This window comes from Lates calcarifer, unplaced genomic scaffold (assembly GCF_001640805.2).
Source record: "Lates calcarifer isolate ASB-BC8 unplaced genomic scaffold, TLL_Latcal_v3 _unitig_4583_quiver_710, whole genome shotgun sequence".
NCBI classification, from domain to species: Eukaryota; Metazoa; Chordata; class Actinopteri; family Centropomidae; genus Lates; species Lates calcarifer.
The window spans coordinates 311-18,972 of NW_026116984.1; the positions used below are offsets into that span (position 1 = coordinate 311).

Consider the following 18,662-nt stretch of genomic DNA (forward strand, 5'->3'; position numbering starts at 1 on the left):
TTTCATTGACAAATGCAAAGCATCTGTTATCTCCTTGACTACTGAATAAACAGTCAGTTCAATACCAAACACAACTGAAATGCTCTCATGTGGGAGTAGGTACTTGAAGGAAACATACAGCTCTTATTTTGACACAATTGGCAGATTTTAAAACTTGATGTGAGGCTCTGTGCTCTTGATCATATTAATCTGTGTGGCTTTATGAGACAGAAGAGCTCTGGGTCTGTGTGTGTAAACCCACATCGCTGTACCTGCAAGGGCCAAAATAGCTGAGGGAAATTCTGAGAGAGGACAATTTAAACCCTAGAGAGGTGATTTAAAAAATGACTTGTCACCATTTAGTAACATTTCTCTGTGAACAACAGGGAAGGCTAACTGCTGGCAGCCTCACAGCCTTTCAACCAGACAAAACATCACATCTAGTTTGTTTAAAATAACGAGACTGCTCCTTGTGCCCAGCTCCACAACTGGCCTCACTCCATAATGTGGTCAGTGTGCCACATAAGTAAACCTTAAATTAATTCTTTTGTCTTTAGGTGAACAGGCCAAGGCCAGTAGCCCAATACTTCTGTTGTCTCTTTTCTTTTCTTTGTGTCCTCCTTCCTGGCCTCTTCACAAACTTTCCAATTTTGCAGAGCTCCTAATGGTGGTGTCATAGCAATGGCTGAAGATCTGAATTAAAAAGATTTACAAAAAATGAGCACTGTTTTGCTGCTTGTAGCTGTGAGTCCTTTTCTTTGCCCTCTGTAGGCAACTGTTGGACTTCATCACCAGGCTCTCACCTGCTGTACTGATCACTGCAACTTGCAGAGCTCTAGCACTGGGTCTGTCTGTCAGGTCTTTTTTTTTTTTAAATCTAAAGTCCAGTTGGCCAAGATGCTTTTATCTTAACTGTCTAATTAAACATTTTGATTTGATATAAATATATAAGTATTCCATCAGGTGAAACCCTGTACAAGTCAGACAGATTGTTCTCCTTTGTTTTAAAATGTGATGCAATCATTGCATGCAGCAGCAACACAGGGGGGTTGTTCTTTTGTGCAAGCACTTGAGCACTCCTTTGCTATACAAAGTCTTGTGCTTTACTGATGCATTTTAAATTTAATGTATGATACAGTAATCCCAGTACACTATTACTTTCTATTACCTATCATTTATTATTGTTCTAGCTGAGCACTTGGTGAGAGCTGAGTTCCTCTGTTTGTCCACTTTGTTTCACCTTGTGCATTACGGTGAGGAAGCAGCTCAGAAGGGTTAAGCACAGTGTCCAAGCACATCAAGTGCTACTTGTAACAAGCACACAATTAATGAAATACTGCAATCAGCCTGACACTCATACTTGCAATCAGTCTGGGATCACTGCCATGGCAAACTTAACTTACATCCACTCACAGTGGATGATGCTAGGTGCTGTCTGCAGCTACAAGTGGAACAGAAGTGGTGATTTCTTTTCCATTAAGTGCAAACAGATAAAGAGTAAAATGATTCCTTCCCTCTCTGTGGAACTAAAGGTTGCCATGACTGGATTAACCCCTCTACGGGGGCAGTTGCCTGATCTGCTCAGTTATAAAGCTGAAGTTGCTGGTGTTAGAGCTGTTTCTATTGTTTTGTCAACCTCCCTTCACACTGTCAGTCAAACGTCTCCCATACAGCCTGCCACAGCATCTGTTGATGTAAACTTGTTTCACAAAGCAGTGAAAGCTTTATATTTCAGATTTAATATTATATATAGCTTTCATTCAAATTTTCTCAGTGTGTAAAAGCATAAAATATGGATACTAAACACTGTTATCATTCCTTCATGCATTTATATTTAGATTTTTTTACTGTTGACAAAATTTATATTCTGTTGCTGTATGCTGTGTTTGGTCTACTAAGTGTGATAGTAATGTGTGTGTGTGTGTGTGTGTGTGTGTGTGGGAAGTTCACCTAGCAGTATGATGATACAGATGAGGATGGCAATGATGGCTCCAGTGCCCAGTCCTGCGGCAATGATTCGCTCCATGTCCACACAGTTCCCCATGGTGATCACACTGACAGACCTTTACCTTCAGGTAAGGATGTGTTGGACATCGGGAGGTTGCCAGAGTCTGTGATCATGATCGGAACCTCATAGATCCCGCTGGCCAAGGAGCTGATCTGCAGTCGAAGCTGAGCATACTCACCTACAGTATGATAAGATGAAGATGGAAGGGTAGATACATGGAGAAATTCAAGCCAGGCAAAAGTGGTAATTCCTCACTTGCAGACTTCATTCTGCTTCACATGCATGCTCTTCCATGTTCCAATGAACACAAGGGATCAAAGAGGATGCTCACATCTAACACTGAAAACCACCTTTGAACAGAGACAGGAGTTACCATCTCCACCTATATATATGACACCTATATATGTCTTTCAACATGTCACCCAAGTTCCATATTTACATCAAGTTATGACGACTGAGTTCGTTGGACTTAGGGTTAGTTAGGTGAGTTTGAATATTTTACCAAAGTCTAATGTAGGTCAGCACAATCCGAGTCAAGCTTTAAGTTTATTAATTCATTTAAAATCTTTATGAGCAAATTTCAGGTCAGGATGTGTGTCAGGTCTGTAAATGCTGACCACTGTACCGACACAATATTTGTTTTTCAAAACTGGGGTTGGGAACCTAGACAATGCCAATTTCTGGCATCATAGAGTGGCCCTAGGGAGATAGAATGTCACCAACCTAGTGGGAAAGGAGCTGGAGTTCATGAGGTAGGAGGAGCGGTACTAACTAGACATAGATGGACTCTCCTCCATGTACAGCACTGGCTCTGGAACCAAACTCATGGAGTTGTCCAGGGTGTGAGGCACTGGGTGGGTGTGGAGATACTCATGAGTCTCCAGCTGAGTGCCACTATATTGGATATCTCCCTGAATGACAGGGTCACCTTCATGTGACTACAAGTTGCTGAGAGGAAGGCTCTGAATGTTGCTCTGACTCCCCTTCTGTAGTCACTGGGTTGGGTCTTGGACAGGACAACACCCGAGGACTCTATAGTCCCCTTGGGAGATTAAAATTTGCATGTAGGCAATGATGGAGAAACCCTCTGGGGGGGTGGGGGGAGTAACCTGGGAGCAGCCTGCCTCCTCTGAAACCATAAAATGTTTTGCTTTCAGATGCTGAAGACTCCAGACATTGTTGTCTTGATTGACATGCTTCTTTAATGCCACATGGAGGTCAGGGACAGTGGTTTATGGACTGGCAGACTGGGAACATAGTTCCCTTTTTTAAAAAAGGGAGACTTATTATTATTTTATTATTATTTTTATTATTATTATCACACTGCTCAGCCTCCCCAGGAAAGCTTGCCAGGGTGCTGGAAATGTGGCTCCGACCAATTGTCAAATCTCAAATCCAGGAGCAGCAATGTAGATTCCAACATGAGTGTGGATCAAGGGACCAACTCATTATCCTTGCAAATTAACCTTGTATGGGTAAAGAGTGTTTTGTAGACTTGGGAGAGGCTTACAACTGTCTCTCAGCAGGTCTTGTGGGGAGCACTATGGAAGTATGGGGTACTGGGGTGGCTACTATGAGCCATTCCTCATAACCAGAGAGCTTTGTATTCTCAGCATGAAGTCAAGCATGTTTCTTGTCTGGCCTCTGCCAGGGTTGTCCCTTGTGACTGATCCTATTTGTGATTTTCACAGAGGAAGAGTGTGTTCGGTTTGTGGAATACCTTACTGCCTTTTGCAGACCACATGGTTCTGCTGGGATCTCTGCCGGATAACAGTGGAATGTTCCCTTCGGTTTGGGAGCAAGATGCTACCCCAAGTGAGGGAATCTAACTGGTAAATTTTCAATCAACAGTCATTTTTACAAGGGTGAGACCATGTACCTTCAATGCATAGCAACGGATAGACCTATTTAGTACGGTAAATAAGACATGCTTGCTGCTGCATGTTTTTTCTAGACACTTGAATGTTTTGGTTTAAGTCTCATATCAAGCCTTCAGAGAGTTAGATAACCCCAGTCTCTTTGCAGTGACATCCAAGTTAAATCTCATATGCTCAATTGTTGTGACTGAAGTCTGACTTGATAAAAACCTATAATCTCAAGTGGTTAAAATGGTTTACTGGACCTTAAGTTACAGAACATGAGGAGGTGAATCAGGTTTTTTTGGCCTCTCATAATATGGCAAAACAAAAGTCACACCTGTAGCTGACTGGAAGGCTACAAACATCATCATGTCATGATCTTCCACTGAGTGTCATATATAAATGCCGCAATTTTATACTTGGGTGTATTCTTTCTTCAAAGCAGGGACAGAGAGTAATAGAGTAAATAAATGAAAGTATGTGACAAAACTGACAAGCTCAGACACATTATCCCACACTGACCATTGACACGACTGAGTGTCCAGTTGCGGCGTACATCTGATGGACGATTGGCCAGCTCAAAGGCAAAGGGTCCAGCGTTAGGGGTCAGGTCAGGGTCACTGGCTGTGATGTTAACGGCATTGGGATCTGGCTTCTCACACATTTCTACCTCAGGGGGGAACACGTGAGGTGCATTGTCATTAATGTCCAGCAGATACATCTGAAGGGTGCCTGTCCCACTGGCAGGTGGAATACCTGGACACAGAATGAAAAAACAATATTTTATTTTATATCCTTTTTTTTTGCTTTATTAAGTATTTAGCAGAAACAATGCATAATACATTTACAACACCAGATAAAAAGCTAATTAGTGTGAATGCTGCATTTCTGCTGTAGAAACCATTCTACTATGAAAATATTTCACTTTTTAAGCTTTTTACTATTTTGTTATTTATAACAATTTTGCAATTTTACTATCACTAAAATTGCTTTTACTACCAGGCATTGCACTGTGGACTTCAGTGGTGAGATCAGTAACGCGGATGCCTACCAACCAGAGGTCTTGTGTTCAAGCCCTGACACAGACAAGTAATCACAAAACCCTTCCAAGAAAACAAATATAATAATAATAGAGATCATTATGAATATTTTACGCTTTTTGCAATTTTGCCATTTATACAATTTTGCAATTTCACTACCACTACACCACACAGTACCCTGTGGTCTTCAGTGGTGCAACCGGTAGAGCAGTTGCCTATCGATCATGAGATTGCTGGTTTGAGTCCAGCAGTGGATGGTTATAGATTAAAAAAAAATAATATTACTAATAATAATATTAATAAAGATTTGAAGAGCAATAGTGTGAATGCTTCCAGCATTCACATGCATTTTCCGCAGGAAATGCATTTTATCTAGTTTCCATCTGTAGTTCCTGTGTGAGGACCACCAGTGATGCGCAAGTTGACAAGGATATCAGTCACTTGAGGTATTGAAACTCACCTGAGATGAGTTAAAACTATGACTGGTAGCTTCCATTTTCTACCAAAATCTCCTGCCTATTACCCTTCCCCTGACATCATCTTTACTGAATAAGATATTTATGGTGGAAATTGTTTTCCTCTATAAACCTGATGAGGAAAATGAGAATACAATGTAACCCCAGGTTACCAGAACCCTGTTAAATAAATGCTGAAGATATAGGAAGAATGATCTATGATCTGAGGATTCAGTGTTGAATAAATAAATACATAGTTAAATAGATAAATATTTTATTTTGAGCCTCTCTGATACAATTCGTAATTAAGAAAGTGCTAAAACAGCTCCCCCTAGTGATACCTTCCCTCCATGTAAAATAAATAATACTGTCATGTTCTCTTCGATCTCTTCCTGATTGAGCAGCAAAGGAGACAGACACACAGAGAGATCAGAGAGCAAGATAAACGCTGATACCTAAAGTCTAGAAAGGAAAAAAAAGGCCTGTAGTGGTCCTGCTAGTTGCCGAAAGGACAACTATTGGCCAGGTCGTCCTTTTCTCTGTTGGTTTCTTCTGCCTTTGGATTTCCTCACTGTTCTTGGCGATTCTTCAGTGGATTTCTGGATCTTGCAAGACTTTTGGATTCTTCAGCCCAACATTCTCCTGTTGGAGGATGTGTAGTTGGTGCTGGAGTGGCGAGCCTACTCAGAGTCAGATCGAGAGAAAGTGAGAACTTGCCTGAATTGCTGCTGTTCAGTGGAAATTGGTAGGACAAATACACTCCATGCCTACACAAGGAAACACTTCCACTTCACACTCTGATAGTGGATGGACTTACACAGAGAGACTGATTAGACTGAACTGGATCTCCATCTCATGGACACTGTAAAATAAGATGGGTTTATGTTGAAAATTTTGGCTAACTGAGGTTTTATTGCACTGTGAAACATGATTTTTGTGTTTGTTTATTTGTTGTTTTTTTCCTCTCATGGTATTTTCATTTGTGCTTGGTTTACAAATCAAAAACTTAAAGGGGTTTAATTTATTAATTGAAGGTACCATAAACAGCTCCATAAATATCAATAGTCATTCCCATGATGATGAAGTGCTTTGAGCTGCTGGTCAAGTACCACATCATCTCCAGACTCTGTAACTGGCTATTTGACCTCACTGACAGAGCCCAGTCAGTGCGGGTTAGAAACAACCCACTGGTGTTCACCCTGATGACCCATGACTGTTGTGCCAGGTTCAGTACAAACCACATTGTGAAGTGACACGACAGTGGTGGGCCTTATCCAGGATGACAATGCCCTGGCTTACAGAGTGGAGGTCAAACAACTGGCAGTATGTTAGGATGCTCTCAATAGCAGCACGGTAAAAAGCCACCAGCACTGACTGGTTATTCCTCTTCAGGATCCAGAGGAAGTGGAGACGCTCTTGCGCCTTTTTTACTGTGTGTGTAGTGTTTATGGACCAGGAGAGATTGTCTGTTATATGTGTCCCCAGAATCTTAAAACTGTGCACTACTTCCACCCTCCCGCCATTGATGAGGATGGACAGGGGTCAGTTTTTCTTTTCCTGGAGTCCAGAACAAGTTCTTTTGTTTTCTTTGCGTTGAGTGAAAGGTTGCTGATGGAACACCACTCCGTGAGATTCTGGACCAATTATTGTCGTATCATCTGTGAATTTGATGATGGAGTTGGAGGAGTGGATTGGTGTGCAGTCATGGGTGTAAAGACAATACAGAAGTGGGCTCAGCACACAGCCCTGGGGGGAACTGATGCTGAGAGTGAAAGTGGAGGAGGGGTGGGAGGCAAGCTTGATGGTCTGAGGGCAGTTGGTAAGACTGTAATCCAGGAGCAGAGGTGAGTGTGGAGGCCGAGCAGTTTGTTGATCAGTATGTCTGGTATGATGGTGTTAAAGGCCGAACTGTAGGCTGAACAACAAAGAACATCCGGACATAAGACCCCTTGTGTTCCAAGTGCTGTAGTGCCAGGTGGAGAGCAAGGGAAATCGCCTCCTCCGTTGATCTATTTCCTCTGTATGCAAACTGATACAGATCAAGGGTGGCAGGGAGGCTAGCCTTGACATGTCTCAGTGCCAATCTCTCAAGGCACTTGGTGACGATGGGTGTGAGGGCGATGGGCGAACCAGATGCAACAAATTTTCGTTCAATTGTGCACTGTCCAGTGTAGTTTTAGTTACGGTCATTGAAATATGATGCATACAACCTGACTAAATGCCACTACGGAGTATGCACATCTTCCCAGCTAGGCAAGTTATTAGTGTTATTAGTTAACAGTGCATCAGTTATCCGAAATGAAAGTACTGGTCTCAGTATAAACTCTTGTATACACAGTAATAGCAGGTGGCCGGTGCACATATAGTGACAGCTGAAAAACTACACACATGAAACCTGTTGCACAAGTGTAAGAGTGTTTGTCCTTGTGTCTGAGTTTGGTTTTGTGTGAGTGAGCTTCTTACAGAGACTGTGTGCTCCAGACAGCCAGAAAATTTGCTGAGACAGTCAGTTAGCAAAAGGCTGAGAGCACAGCAGGGCCTCTGTATGGAGATGGTGCAGAGTAGAGTGGATGGGGCATTCCTCTTCAACAATTTTCCACTTTGAACAGAGAGTTCTCTTTTCTATGGCAATAAAGAGGGAGACTGGAGGAGTCATGCACTGAATAGACAGGAAACATCTCCTTTAGCAATCAGTGGGACTACTGTTTCCAAAAGACAGTGTGTGTAATCCTACAAACTTCCCTGATCAGGACATTTGATTACAGGAATAAAGAATTTAAATGTAACTGAAGGTGTGCCAGTCCAAGCTGCTGTTTACAGGAAGAAGTCCTCCTCTTTACATTATGTGGAATAAAAGCATCTGACATGGCTGGCATGACATGTGGCTAAGTGAGGCAAATTCTCTATATTCAGCTGAGATGTGTCTCCACCACGCAAATATATTTCCTCCATCAGAGAGTTTGTATATGACAGTTAACAGCATTGTTTGGCAGTTGTGAATGTGCATGTTGATGTGACATCATACCGTTCACTGGACTTTAAACTCCGTACTTCCAGGATTTGGAAAGCAAGATTTCTTAAAGCAATGCAGAATCAAATGTTCATTCATTCATTGGATAGAAGTCTCTGCTTCTGCACCACTCTGGGCAGCCCATGCTATTATGTCACCTGTATAAAAGTCCTGTGAGGCCATCAGTGATGGCGTCTGTGATTTCAAGTGAGTAGCTCACCTCTGTGGCTCTAGATTTTGTGGTCTGTCGATAGTGGCCACCAGGTTTTGCTTGTCTATACTGCATAAGTCTAGACAGTACTTGCTATGTGTGTAGGTAGAGGAAGCCTGCACACCCGATAAATATACAGATATACTGAGTCACTCACTTTAATTTTGTTTGTACAAGATAATTGGACACACACACACACACTTTGCCAGTTTTAGTTGTGTAATCACACTTATTTTTGGCTTGCCACTTTGGTTCTATTTTTGTTATTTTGTTGTTTATTAGGAGTTTTGTGCTTTTTCTTTGTTTCATCACTGACTAGACTAGTTGGCATCCTCCTTTTGTTATCTAGTTGTTTTAGTTGTTTCTTTGAGTTAAGTAGCACCCACTGGGTCAGCAGCACTACTGCAGTTATTGAAGGAGCACTAAGAAACAGTGAACACAATCCACCACGGTATGTGGGGGGATAGGGTTACTACAGGACACCAGCACAGCCCACGTGTCTCACCATTATCAGAAGCCATGAAGGTAACATTGTACAGGTTGTTCTTGACGTAGGGAGACTCTCGGTCAAGGATGGCGATGGTGGAAATCCGACCGTTAACCGGGTCAATCTCCAGCCAGTTGGCGGGGTCATACATCTTGGAGTACCTGGATTCAGTGAGAGAGAGACAGCATGAGAAACCACCACAAAGAGGCCTCTTTATTTGCCTCCCTGGCTACAGGCCAAAGCAGCTACTGGGGAGCTGATGTATAGAGGCTGCAGCACTCTCACAAGGCAACCGCAAATCATTCATTTATTCTCTCTGGAGATGATTCTGCCTTTAACAGATGATAAATTATATCAGAACATATATTTGTCAGTGGAAATATTTTTACTAGAATTGGAGATTTATTTTTCAATTAATAGAATCAATCTTGGCAAGTCTCTGCAACTTACTGATGAAATGTTTCAAACAAAGCACACAGAGCTGCCAAAAAGCCACCATGAAGCACCCGAGAATCAGGAATATTGCCCATTTTGTATATCTTTAATTGGTGAGATAAAGAGTAGAAAGGTACAGTTATGAATAAATGTAGGAGCAGCACCAACTACAGAATACAAAATAACAAAAAAGAAAAAGAAACTAAGAAACTAAAATGCTCTCTCCAGCCTGCTCTACAGCGCACAATACAGTTGCCTTATGTGTGTCAGCGTGTGTGTGTGTGTGTGTGTGCTCGCATGTTTTTGTGAACACAGTGTGTGTCCACCATTGGCTGTTGCTAGGCTACAAAGACTTCAGTACTACATTTAGAAACAAATAGTGGGATGTAAAAGAAAGAAGGATGGGGACAAAAAGCAGCAGTCCCGCAGGCTCTATGTGCTCTGGTCTTGCAGCACTGAGCTGTTAGCTCAGTGCTGCAAGATCTGGAATCAGACATTTCCTCCAGAAAACATATTTTGCGAATAAAAATCCAGCCATCTTATTGGCTTTTATCTGAAAAATGGGCTGCAAGAGAGAACAGCTTATTGCTCTCACCTTCTGAGAAGGCAAAAATTCACCCTATTGCCCAAATGAATTACATTGTTAAGTAAGTGTAAGGAAATCTCAACAAAAACAGATTAATGATTATTATATTATATATAATTATTATATAATAGCCTTTTATCAAATACTTTATACCTATCTAATATCCTCCTAAAATATATTGACTTATATAAAAGCATTGGTACAGTCATCTTTGTTTCACTGTGCTGGTTCTGTACTCACATTGTAACTGAGATGGACCAATAACTGTGAAGTTAAATGACAGACTTTGAGCTTTAAGGGTCTGTGAGGGTTGTTGTTCACATACTGGGTGAACAGTGTCACACTCTCAGAACTGGATGGTCAAACTGTTTTGGCAACTGTGTTTCCCCTGATCTTTCCCACATCAGACTGAGGAAGCTGTTCTAAAACTGACACTCTAACATAATCACACTTAACTCTCTCAGTCAATGGTCAGCTGTGTGGAAATGAGGATGTCAGATGGGTTTGAATTTCTCTGTCAAGTCCTTTTTTGACAAGTTCTCATTTTTCTCCCTTGTTACAATCAATGTGACTGTCTCCCTGCCATCATCCCCATATATCTCCATATACAGAGCCCTGTGCAATTGTGATTTTAAGTGTCTCATATCTGGTATCTCATAATCTCATGGTATCTCACTTTCACATTTATACTCTCTGTTGAAAGATCACAATTCTGATTATAATCCATCTTGTTCTTGACTCATTGCAGCCTTGCTATGTCTGTTCACACACACAGATATATATAGAAAGTAGTTGTATCTTGCTCCTTGCACCACTTATTTGTCTCCACATAATATTCTTTTTATGTCTTGGTAATTCAGTATAGACATGTTGGGATGCTGGAGACTGTGACAATCAGCTTTTTTTCTATTTTATTTAGGTTCATTTGTGTACTACACCATTGTAGGAAAAATTCTGCTCTTCTCTTTCTACTGGGATCAAGATCATGATTGGTTCTGGCCTGTGTCCAAGGATATTTGCATAAAGTTGAGCCTTTCTCAAAATCCTCCTGTGATGTAGCTGGGGCTATTTTCTGTTGAATTGTGGGGGGGGCTGTAAAATCAGGTCTTGTTCACAGTTAATTGCAGCTGTCATCGGCCCCTATGTGTGGATGGCCCATCACCCTCAGCTGCCCCTCATAACCTCATCATGGCCAACGTTATTTAGGTCCTATCTCTCTCTTTAAGCCTCTCTCCTCTCCCTACTGTAAGTTGATTTGGATGTCCAGATACACACAAATGATACATATTTAAATTTATATTTACATGGTTCTCACTGGGAAGCTATTAATCCTTATTTTCCATTGTTGATGATGGTTAGATCATCCAGTTACTGAGAGTTTACCCACACCTTCCAACCAATCACAGCCCAAAATTTTCCATGGCTGTGGTGTAACGAAGACAAATTCTGGACCTTTAACAGTTTGGTCATAACCATAGACTGTATCGTTACAGCAATAACAGTTTAGCAGTGAGCTAACATCCATAAGCTAACACTAATGCAAGAATTCATCATGAACTATGAGCAAGAGAAAAGTTTGATTGTCTTCATGGCTCTAACTCCTGCTCCCACACCCATATAAATCAATACGCTGTCATCCACCAATATCACTCAGTGGTTGAACTGATCCAGGATCAGATAAAAGTTTTCTGTTTGACTGACTACACTGAGGTTTCAGAGTTTACACAACAATAAATCACTGTTTAAATCATGGAGTCATTATGGTGTCAAGTCCCTGTTTATATCATTGATTATTGATTGATTTTGGGCATGACAAATGGTCTTCTCAGATTCAGTAGCTTTTACACACAGGTTATCATCAATAATGTGGATGTGTTAGCTGAGCAGCTATAGCAGGTACTTCATTCAGCTAACAATTAGCTCTGAAACTTTAATCTTTAAGTTAAGGATATTTTTATTATTTGAGCTCTCTAAAAGTTTTTATCTCAAGAAAACATTTCAGGCATTTACAAGAAAAACATTCAATTTTGCCAAATGCAACTTTAAACAAGTTAACAAATGGTGAAGGTGGTTCAACTTATTTTAGAAGCTTGCTGTTAGTACCACTTGTTGATCTTGTTAGCTAATGTTCCCAAACTAGGAAATCAAGAATGAGCCGTGACAACTCCTGCAGTCACAGAGTCATTTCCTGTCTAATCACAGTGCGTCAGCTAAATGAAGACGTACTGAAACACTGTGATTAGATGTATATACATGATGTGGCTGCTGATTGGTGTATATACATTTTGCACCACATTGTGAAACTCTGTGAACTCACTATCACAAAATGAAAGCTTGTAAAATCATAGCTTCCAGTGGAGGTCTTACCGGACTGTCTGTCTCATGAAGCGGTCAGGGTCCTGGGCAGTGAAGGTGGTGAGCAGAGACCCTGCAGGTAGACCCTCCTCCAGTTTGATGGGCTTGGGGTTGGGGCTGAACTCTGGACTCTCATTGATGTCCAGGATTCGAACAGAGACAGTTGCTGTGGACTGACGAGGCAGATGGATGCCTCGGGCCAGCGGAACCTCATTCACCGCCTCCACTGTCAGCATGAAGGAACGGGTCAGCTCAAAATCCACTGGCTGGACAGAGGAAGGGAGGGAAACCATGATAGTGACATGGTAAACTGGATGTCCACAAAATTTGACGTGAACAACTGTTACTTTATCAGATTGCTCAAGGTCTCCAGTTGTAACCTGAGTTTCCATTATGGGCATATAGAGCTATGATGGGTATTAGGAGATGTCAAAATCATGAAGTCAGCCTGGGATTACATAAAGAGATAGACACTAAGACAGACTAAATCCACAGAAGAAGTGTCCAAACTTCCAACCAACTTTTACACTCATAAATAAATTTCATTCAATTTTTTCCCTGTAGACTTCCTAATAAAACCACCATGAAAACTACCTTTGTCCACTAAATTTCTAATATTAGTTGCAATGACAGTGACAACTGTGGATGTGGTGTAGTTGAGTTTCATCAAACAGAAACACCCGTTGTTCTTCTCCTGGTGATAATCAGCCCTGGGTGTCGATGACCTGTCCAACAAAATTCTGGGAACTATTTTAGTCTAACATGCTTACCATTACCACAAATCAACAAGGACTGAAATCTTAAAGAGTGGTTTACAATTTTCAAGTCTGTCATACAGCAACAGTCGGGTGCCCATACATACGTTGAAACAGATTTATCTTGCCATCATCATTCCTCCATTAAGAGATCCCTTCTTCAAGAGCAGGCTGAGTGCTGAGGAATAAATGTAACCTCTGTACAAATCTGAGTCCAGTGACATTTTAACATAATTGGTGGATTCATATAAAGTATTTAAAACCCCACCTTGACCACAGTGAGCAGGCCCTCGTTGGTAGTGGGGTCAGTAGGGATGGAGAAGCGTCCGGTGGAGTCTCCATCGATGATGCGATACACAGCACTCCAGGCCGGAGTGTGAGGCTGGTCTTTGTCTGTCACTGTTAGGTTAGCAACGATCACATTCACCCTGTTCTCATGGACCTCCCCAAAGAACTGACAGAGACAGACAAAAAGGTAGTATTTTTATCACCAACATATCACTATAAAATTGACAGTATTTAATTAATACCTTGGTAAAGATTACTGCAAACAAACGGAACCAACATTGAAATGATTACTTCTGTCTCACACCAGAGCTGAGTACTGCTGTTTTCCAAAATAAAGACCACATTTCCCACAAACACTGCTCCTTCTTGTTCAATCTGTTCAGCTGAACTGAGGAAGATAAATGTATTGGACATTTCATTGGCTGTTTGCTCCTCTACCATCTGCCACTGCCAATAAAAGCTCAGAGAGTGTTAGTGCTGTTTAGAATAACAGTGCCTTGCCCGTTTGCTGTTTCTGAGCCATTAGATTTCCTCTCTGGGTGTGTGTCTGAGTGTGTGTGTGGACCTACTGTGTCTGTGGTGAATTCAGGGGGGTTGTCATTAACATCAGTGATCCTGATGACAGTGGTGGCAGTGTTAGACAGGCCGTACGTGGGGTTTCCCTCCATATCTGTAGCCTGGATGATCAGGGTGTACTGGGTGACTTTCTGGAAACAGACAGAACAAAGAGGGTCACTGGCTGGAAAGACAATTCAAGTCCTTTTTAACCTCCTTCACACTGAATTAAAATCCTACCATACATTACTTTTGGACAGATGTAAAATGTATATTAAACAAGCCACAGTTCAAATACTGATGTACAGGTCATAATTAGATTTAAATGTAAGTAAAGCTTTCTGTCAAAGTACCATTATAGCTAATGACTCAGTCAGTACAGCTTAACAATAGTGCTCAGGGAACTAATGACGATGAAATTTAACAGGGCTTATACACATCTCCTGTACAATCTTTATATCTTCTTTTTAATATCTTCAAAAGAAAAATAATTTCACTTCCATGACAGAAAACACTGAATTAAACCCTCATTTGATATCTTACAACAAGAAAAAGTCAACATATTTAAAATAATTCAGATTAATTCTAACCTAACTTGACAATTCCTCCTCATCTTTGACAAATTAACTCAAGAACTCAAGAAACTCAAATTGTGACTTTATACCATTCCATACATAGGTCACATGACAATGAAAGATCCGTGTCCATGACAGTCCAGAATTATCTCTTACTGGGAATGTAGAAAACAAACTTCAGAAAAAGGCAGACTTGACTGATTAACAAATCCATAAAGACACAATCATTGGTGGCTGGTGTGCAAGCAGGACAGAACATTCTGTAGGATTTACACATGTCAAAAGATTTCTAGGAAAAAAGCTGTCTTTGCACCCCAGGAAACACTGCAGGCTGGACACACAATCACAGGCTGAGAAGCAGCTGCTTCATATGGGTTCAGGGATGAGCCTTACAAAATGTCCACCCAAACACACACACACACACAGACACACACCTCCCTGTCGAGGCCCGCTGCCACAGTGATGATGTCACCCGTTTTGTTGTTAATGGTGAACATGTTGGAGGAGGGGCTCTGAGGATTCTGGGAGAGAATCTTATATCGCAGCATCCCATTGGCAGTTTTTGGATCATCTTTGTCCACAGCTGTGACAGTCATCACAAAGGAGCCTGGAAACACACAGCAAGTCAGTGAGGGGGGGATCCACAACTGTGTTAGAAGTGTGTGTGTGTGTGTGTGTGTGTGTGTGTGTTTGTGTGTGCGTATGTATGTGTTGGTACCAGGCTTGGATCCCTCAGGTACAGAGCCGTTGAAGATGGTGTGTGTGAACTCTGGTCTATTGTCGTTCTGGTCAATGACATTAATGACAATGTCGATGGGGTTCTCCACCTGATTCCCGTTCAGGTCCACGGCGTGAGCTCGTAACTGTGCGCGCGCACACACACACACGCACACACACACACACACGTTCCATATGATTAAGTGGTTAAGATAAGGCCACTCTGACATTAATAATATCTCTGTTAGAGCGGTTCAGACGTACACTCAGGAAATAAACATGCTATTACCTTGTGAGGCTGTACTTAGACATAGCTGTGCTATGACTTAAATGTTAACATAAGCATGCTAACATGCTCACAATGTTAACATAAGCTGCCTTCGCACATGCACTACAAGCCTAACTAGACATTATGATGGAGTTGTATGTGTGAATGCAAATGTACGAATCAGTCAAACTGGACATTCTACAGACTTTATCCAGCTCCTGGTATAAAGTCTGTGTTATGTTCAATTGAGTTGACTGAACAGAGCAGGTCTCAGTCCAGACAATTTACAATGAGCGAGCAGGCGTGTTGATGATACACGCTCTACCTGCAGGCTCCACCCCTCACCTGAACCAAACATTTCTAGCAGGTGAGATGGCATCTTACACAGACATTCTTTGACTGTATGTTGCATGTGTGAGAGGCCAACACCAGAGAATGACCAGACCTGACTCTCATTGTCTTGAGTTGGGTCTGCTGATGTTTAGCAGGTATTGTTTAATATTAGCTTGCCAACATTTGCTAATTAGCATGGAACACAAAGCAGAGCTGAAGCTGATAGGAATGTCATTAGTTCTAGGTATATGGTCATAAATCAGAGGATTTGACCTGCTGGTGGCACTGGATTCTGTGTCAGAGTATTACTGAACTTACTACAATCCATCCTGTGAGAAACTCAAAGACAGAATTGTAAAATCATGAAAACCACTAGAAAAATGTTAAACAGCAATTGTTACAGAGCAATCAACATAAATGAACTTATTGTTGCATTGAAAATCTTTTATGTTTCCAGTCAAAACAGAAAAATGGTCAGCGATGCTGAATATGGTTATTGATTGGTCTAAGCTGCTCCTTTGCAGTGTCTGCAGCATCTGTAACAGACCAAAGCTTCCTTCATGAATAAACATGCTGGCCAATCCCAGCTCCTAGCCCTGACAACTACATCCAATCACATGCATATTCATCAGACAGTTTAAATGCAAATCACCCTGCTGTGACTCCAGATTTCAACTCCCTGGTGTGAGTTGTGTGTGTGCATTCCTACAGATCAAAAGGTTAGACTCTGCTCTCTGAGGTGGATGTGACTGTATTAGATATAGTGAACAAATACCAAGAATCTTTTTAAAGAATGTTTCTTCATCTCTGTGCATGTTGGAGAGAATTTATCCAGGAGAGAGTGACAGCAAAGATGAAAATAAAAACAGGAGGATAGCATGCAACCAAGATGGTGAGGAGCAGATTCACACACCAAGTGAAGCAGGAACTAAATCATCAGAATCATTTTCTTACATAGACCATGTAAGTTACGATCCAGACTGTAAGTATTTGGACAGCTACACATTTGTTTTTCAGGCTCAGTGTTTCAACGTGTTCAATTTGCAATAAAATAATGGATAATATATTAAAATGCTATGCCTCAGCTTTCATTCAAGTATACTTCCATCAACATTAAAAGAACTGTGAAGGAGATACAGGCCTTTTAACACACAGTGCTAAAACTGTAAGGGTTAAGAGAAATTGGACACTTGGCTGCTACATAGCTCCTTTTACTCAGCCTTTTCCATGCAGGAATGCCTCTATTCTGCTTGCTGCCCCTGCTTTTGTATAAAAGGTACAAACATGGTATTGTAGTCCTGCATTTAAGCCGACAGCAGGGCTAGAGGTACCTCAGAGGTAGTCACAGAGCAGGAATGACATCTGTGCAAAAGGGAGAGCCAGCATGGCGGAACAGATGCCGGCGCTGTGTTACACAGCGCGCCTGTGTTACTGAAACACTGCTGTGTTGTCTAAAATCACACACAGGGAAGCACTGTGAACCTTGGTTCAGTGTAAACAAGCAAAGGTGGTATAATGTGGGAAGAGGCTGATGTTTGCTGGGAAGCTGTGTGTTGTTTCAATGTTAATTTGTGCACTTAAGTGCTCAGACATGGCTCAGAGTTGACTGAGAGATGCTGTTTATGAAGTAGAGTTCTCTGTGAATATAACGAGTAAAGAACTGATCTATCAAAGAGATATCAAAGACAGTTGGTTAGTACTTTCTTAAAAAGCAGGTGCACACAGGAAAAGTAGAAGCAAATGAGCTGGAAGATTGAGGAGCACAAGCCTTGTGGATTAAAGAAAATCATTTGCACAGTGATTCAGCCAACAATTGATTATAGTTAACAAACTTGCAGGAGAGCAGCCAGGACTAGCTTCTCTGTCATCATCAGCAGAGTCACTGTCACCAGTGACTAAGTAAAAAAAAAACACTGATATTTTGGTCTGACTTTTAGATGCTAGTGGTTGGTATGTGTCTATGATCTTACAGAGATTAATAATGCCTGTAGGAAACAGGAGGAAAGAAACGTGATGGACTCGCACACTGAACTGAAATAAAATATATAAATTAGCTAAATGACATAAATATAATTTTGTTTTCTTGATTTTTTTACTCGTTAAATCTTCTTTCTTTGCTTTTCCAGGGGGCGGTGGGTGAAGTTGGACAGGCGGGCTGACCCCTCATGACAATGTTAGGGGAAACACTGGTATTAAAAACAATGAGCCACACTATTGCACAGGGTCATCTATCTGAGTGTGGGCACTGGGGTTTGTTAAACAGCTCCACAGACTGACAACAGTGATCACTGTCTGGAGAGGAGTTCCTGTGGGGCAGAGGTCATTGAGCATGCTCAGAACACAGCTCTGTTGCACTGCTTTGCTAGCTTGTAGTGCTATATATCACACCTCTCTTGGCTTAACTTCTCCTGATTTTTGAAAAATTTGTGATGTCCAGGACAGAGAATGATCGATGCAAAGAGTATGAATGAGTCAGATGAGATTCATGAAAGCTGTACATGCTGAACTATTGAGACTGAGGGCAGCAGCAGACACTAACTGCTCAGTGACCTCTGCCTAACCTGGGTCTCTTAGTTATTGTTAGTTAGTTACTGAAACTAAACTGTGACCACAGTTATGTCACTGCAGCTCAACTTATGATTCTACTCTGTAAAATTCCAATGTTTTTTTTCTAAATGTTTAATATGAGCTCAGTAATTGTCAGGTGTTCTTTATCATAAACTAAAAATAGACACCATGATTATAT

At 41.4% G+C, this 18,662-nt stretch overlaps 1 protein-coding gene across 1 annotated transcript in view; it reads right to left on the reverse strand.

The window, feature by feature from the left end:
- Positions 1-1,929: 1,929 nt before the first annotated feature.
- The window catches only part of LOC108900668 (cadherin-2-like), a gene marked incomplete at its 3' end in the record, with an annotated part of 62,318 nt that continues 45,585 nt past the window's right edge, over positions 1,930-18,662 (reverse strand). The window contains 10 exon segments of the mRNA XM_018701835.2: positions 1,930-2,020; positions 2,022-2,057; positions 2,059-2,165; positions 4,369-4,602; positions 9,068-9,210; positions 12,438-12,691; positions 13,449-13,634; positions 14,038-14,175; positions 15,033-15,205; positions 15,317-15,461. Coding sequence (XP_018557351.2) covers positions 1,930-2,020; positions 2,022-2,057; positions 2,059-2,165; positions 4,369-4,602; positions 9,068-9,210; positions 12,438-12,691; positions 13,449-13,634; positions 14,038-14,175; positions 15,033-15,205; positions 15,317-15,461 — 1,507 coding nt within the window.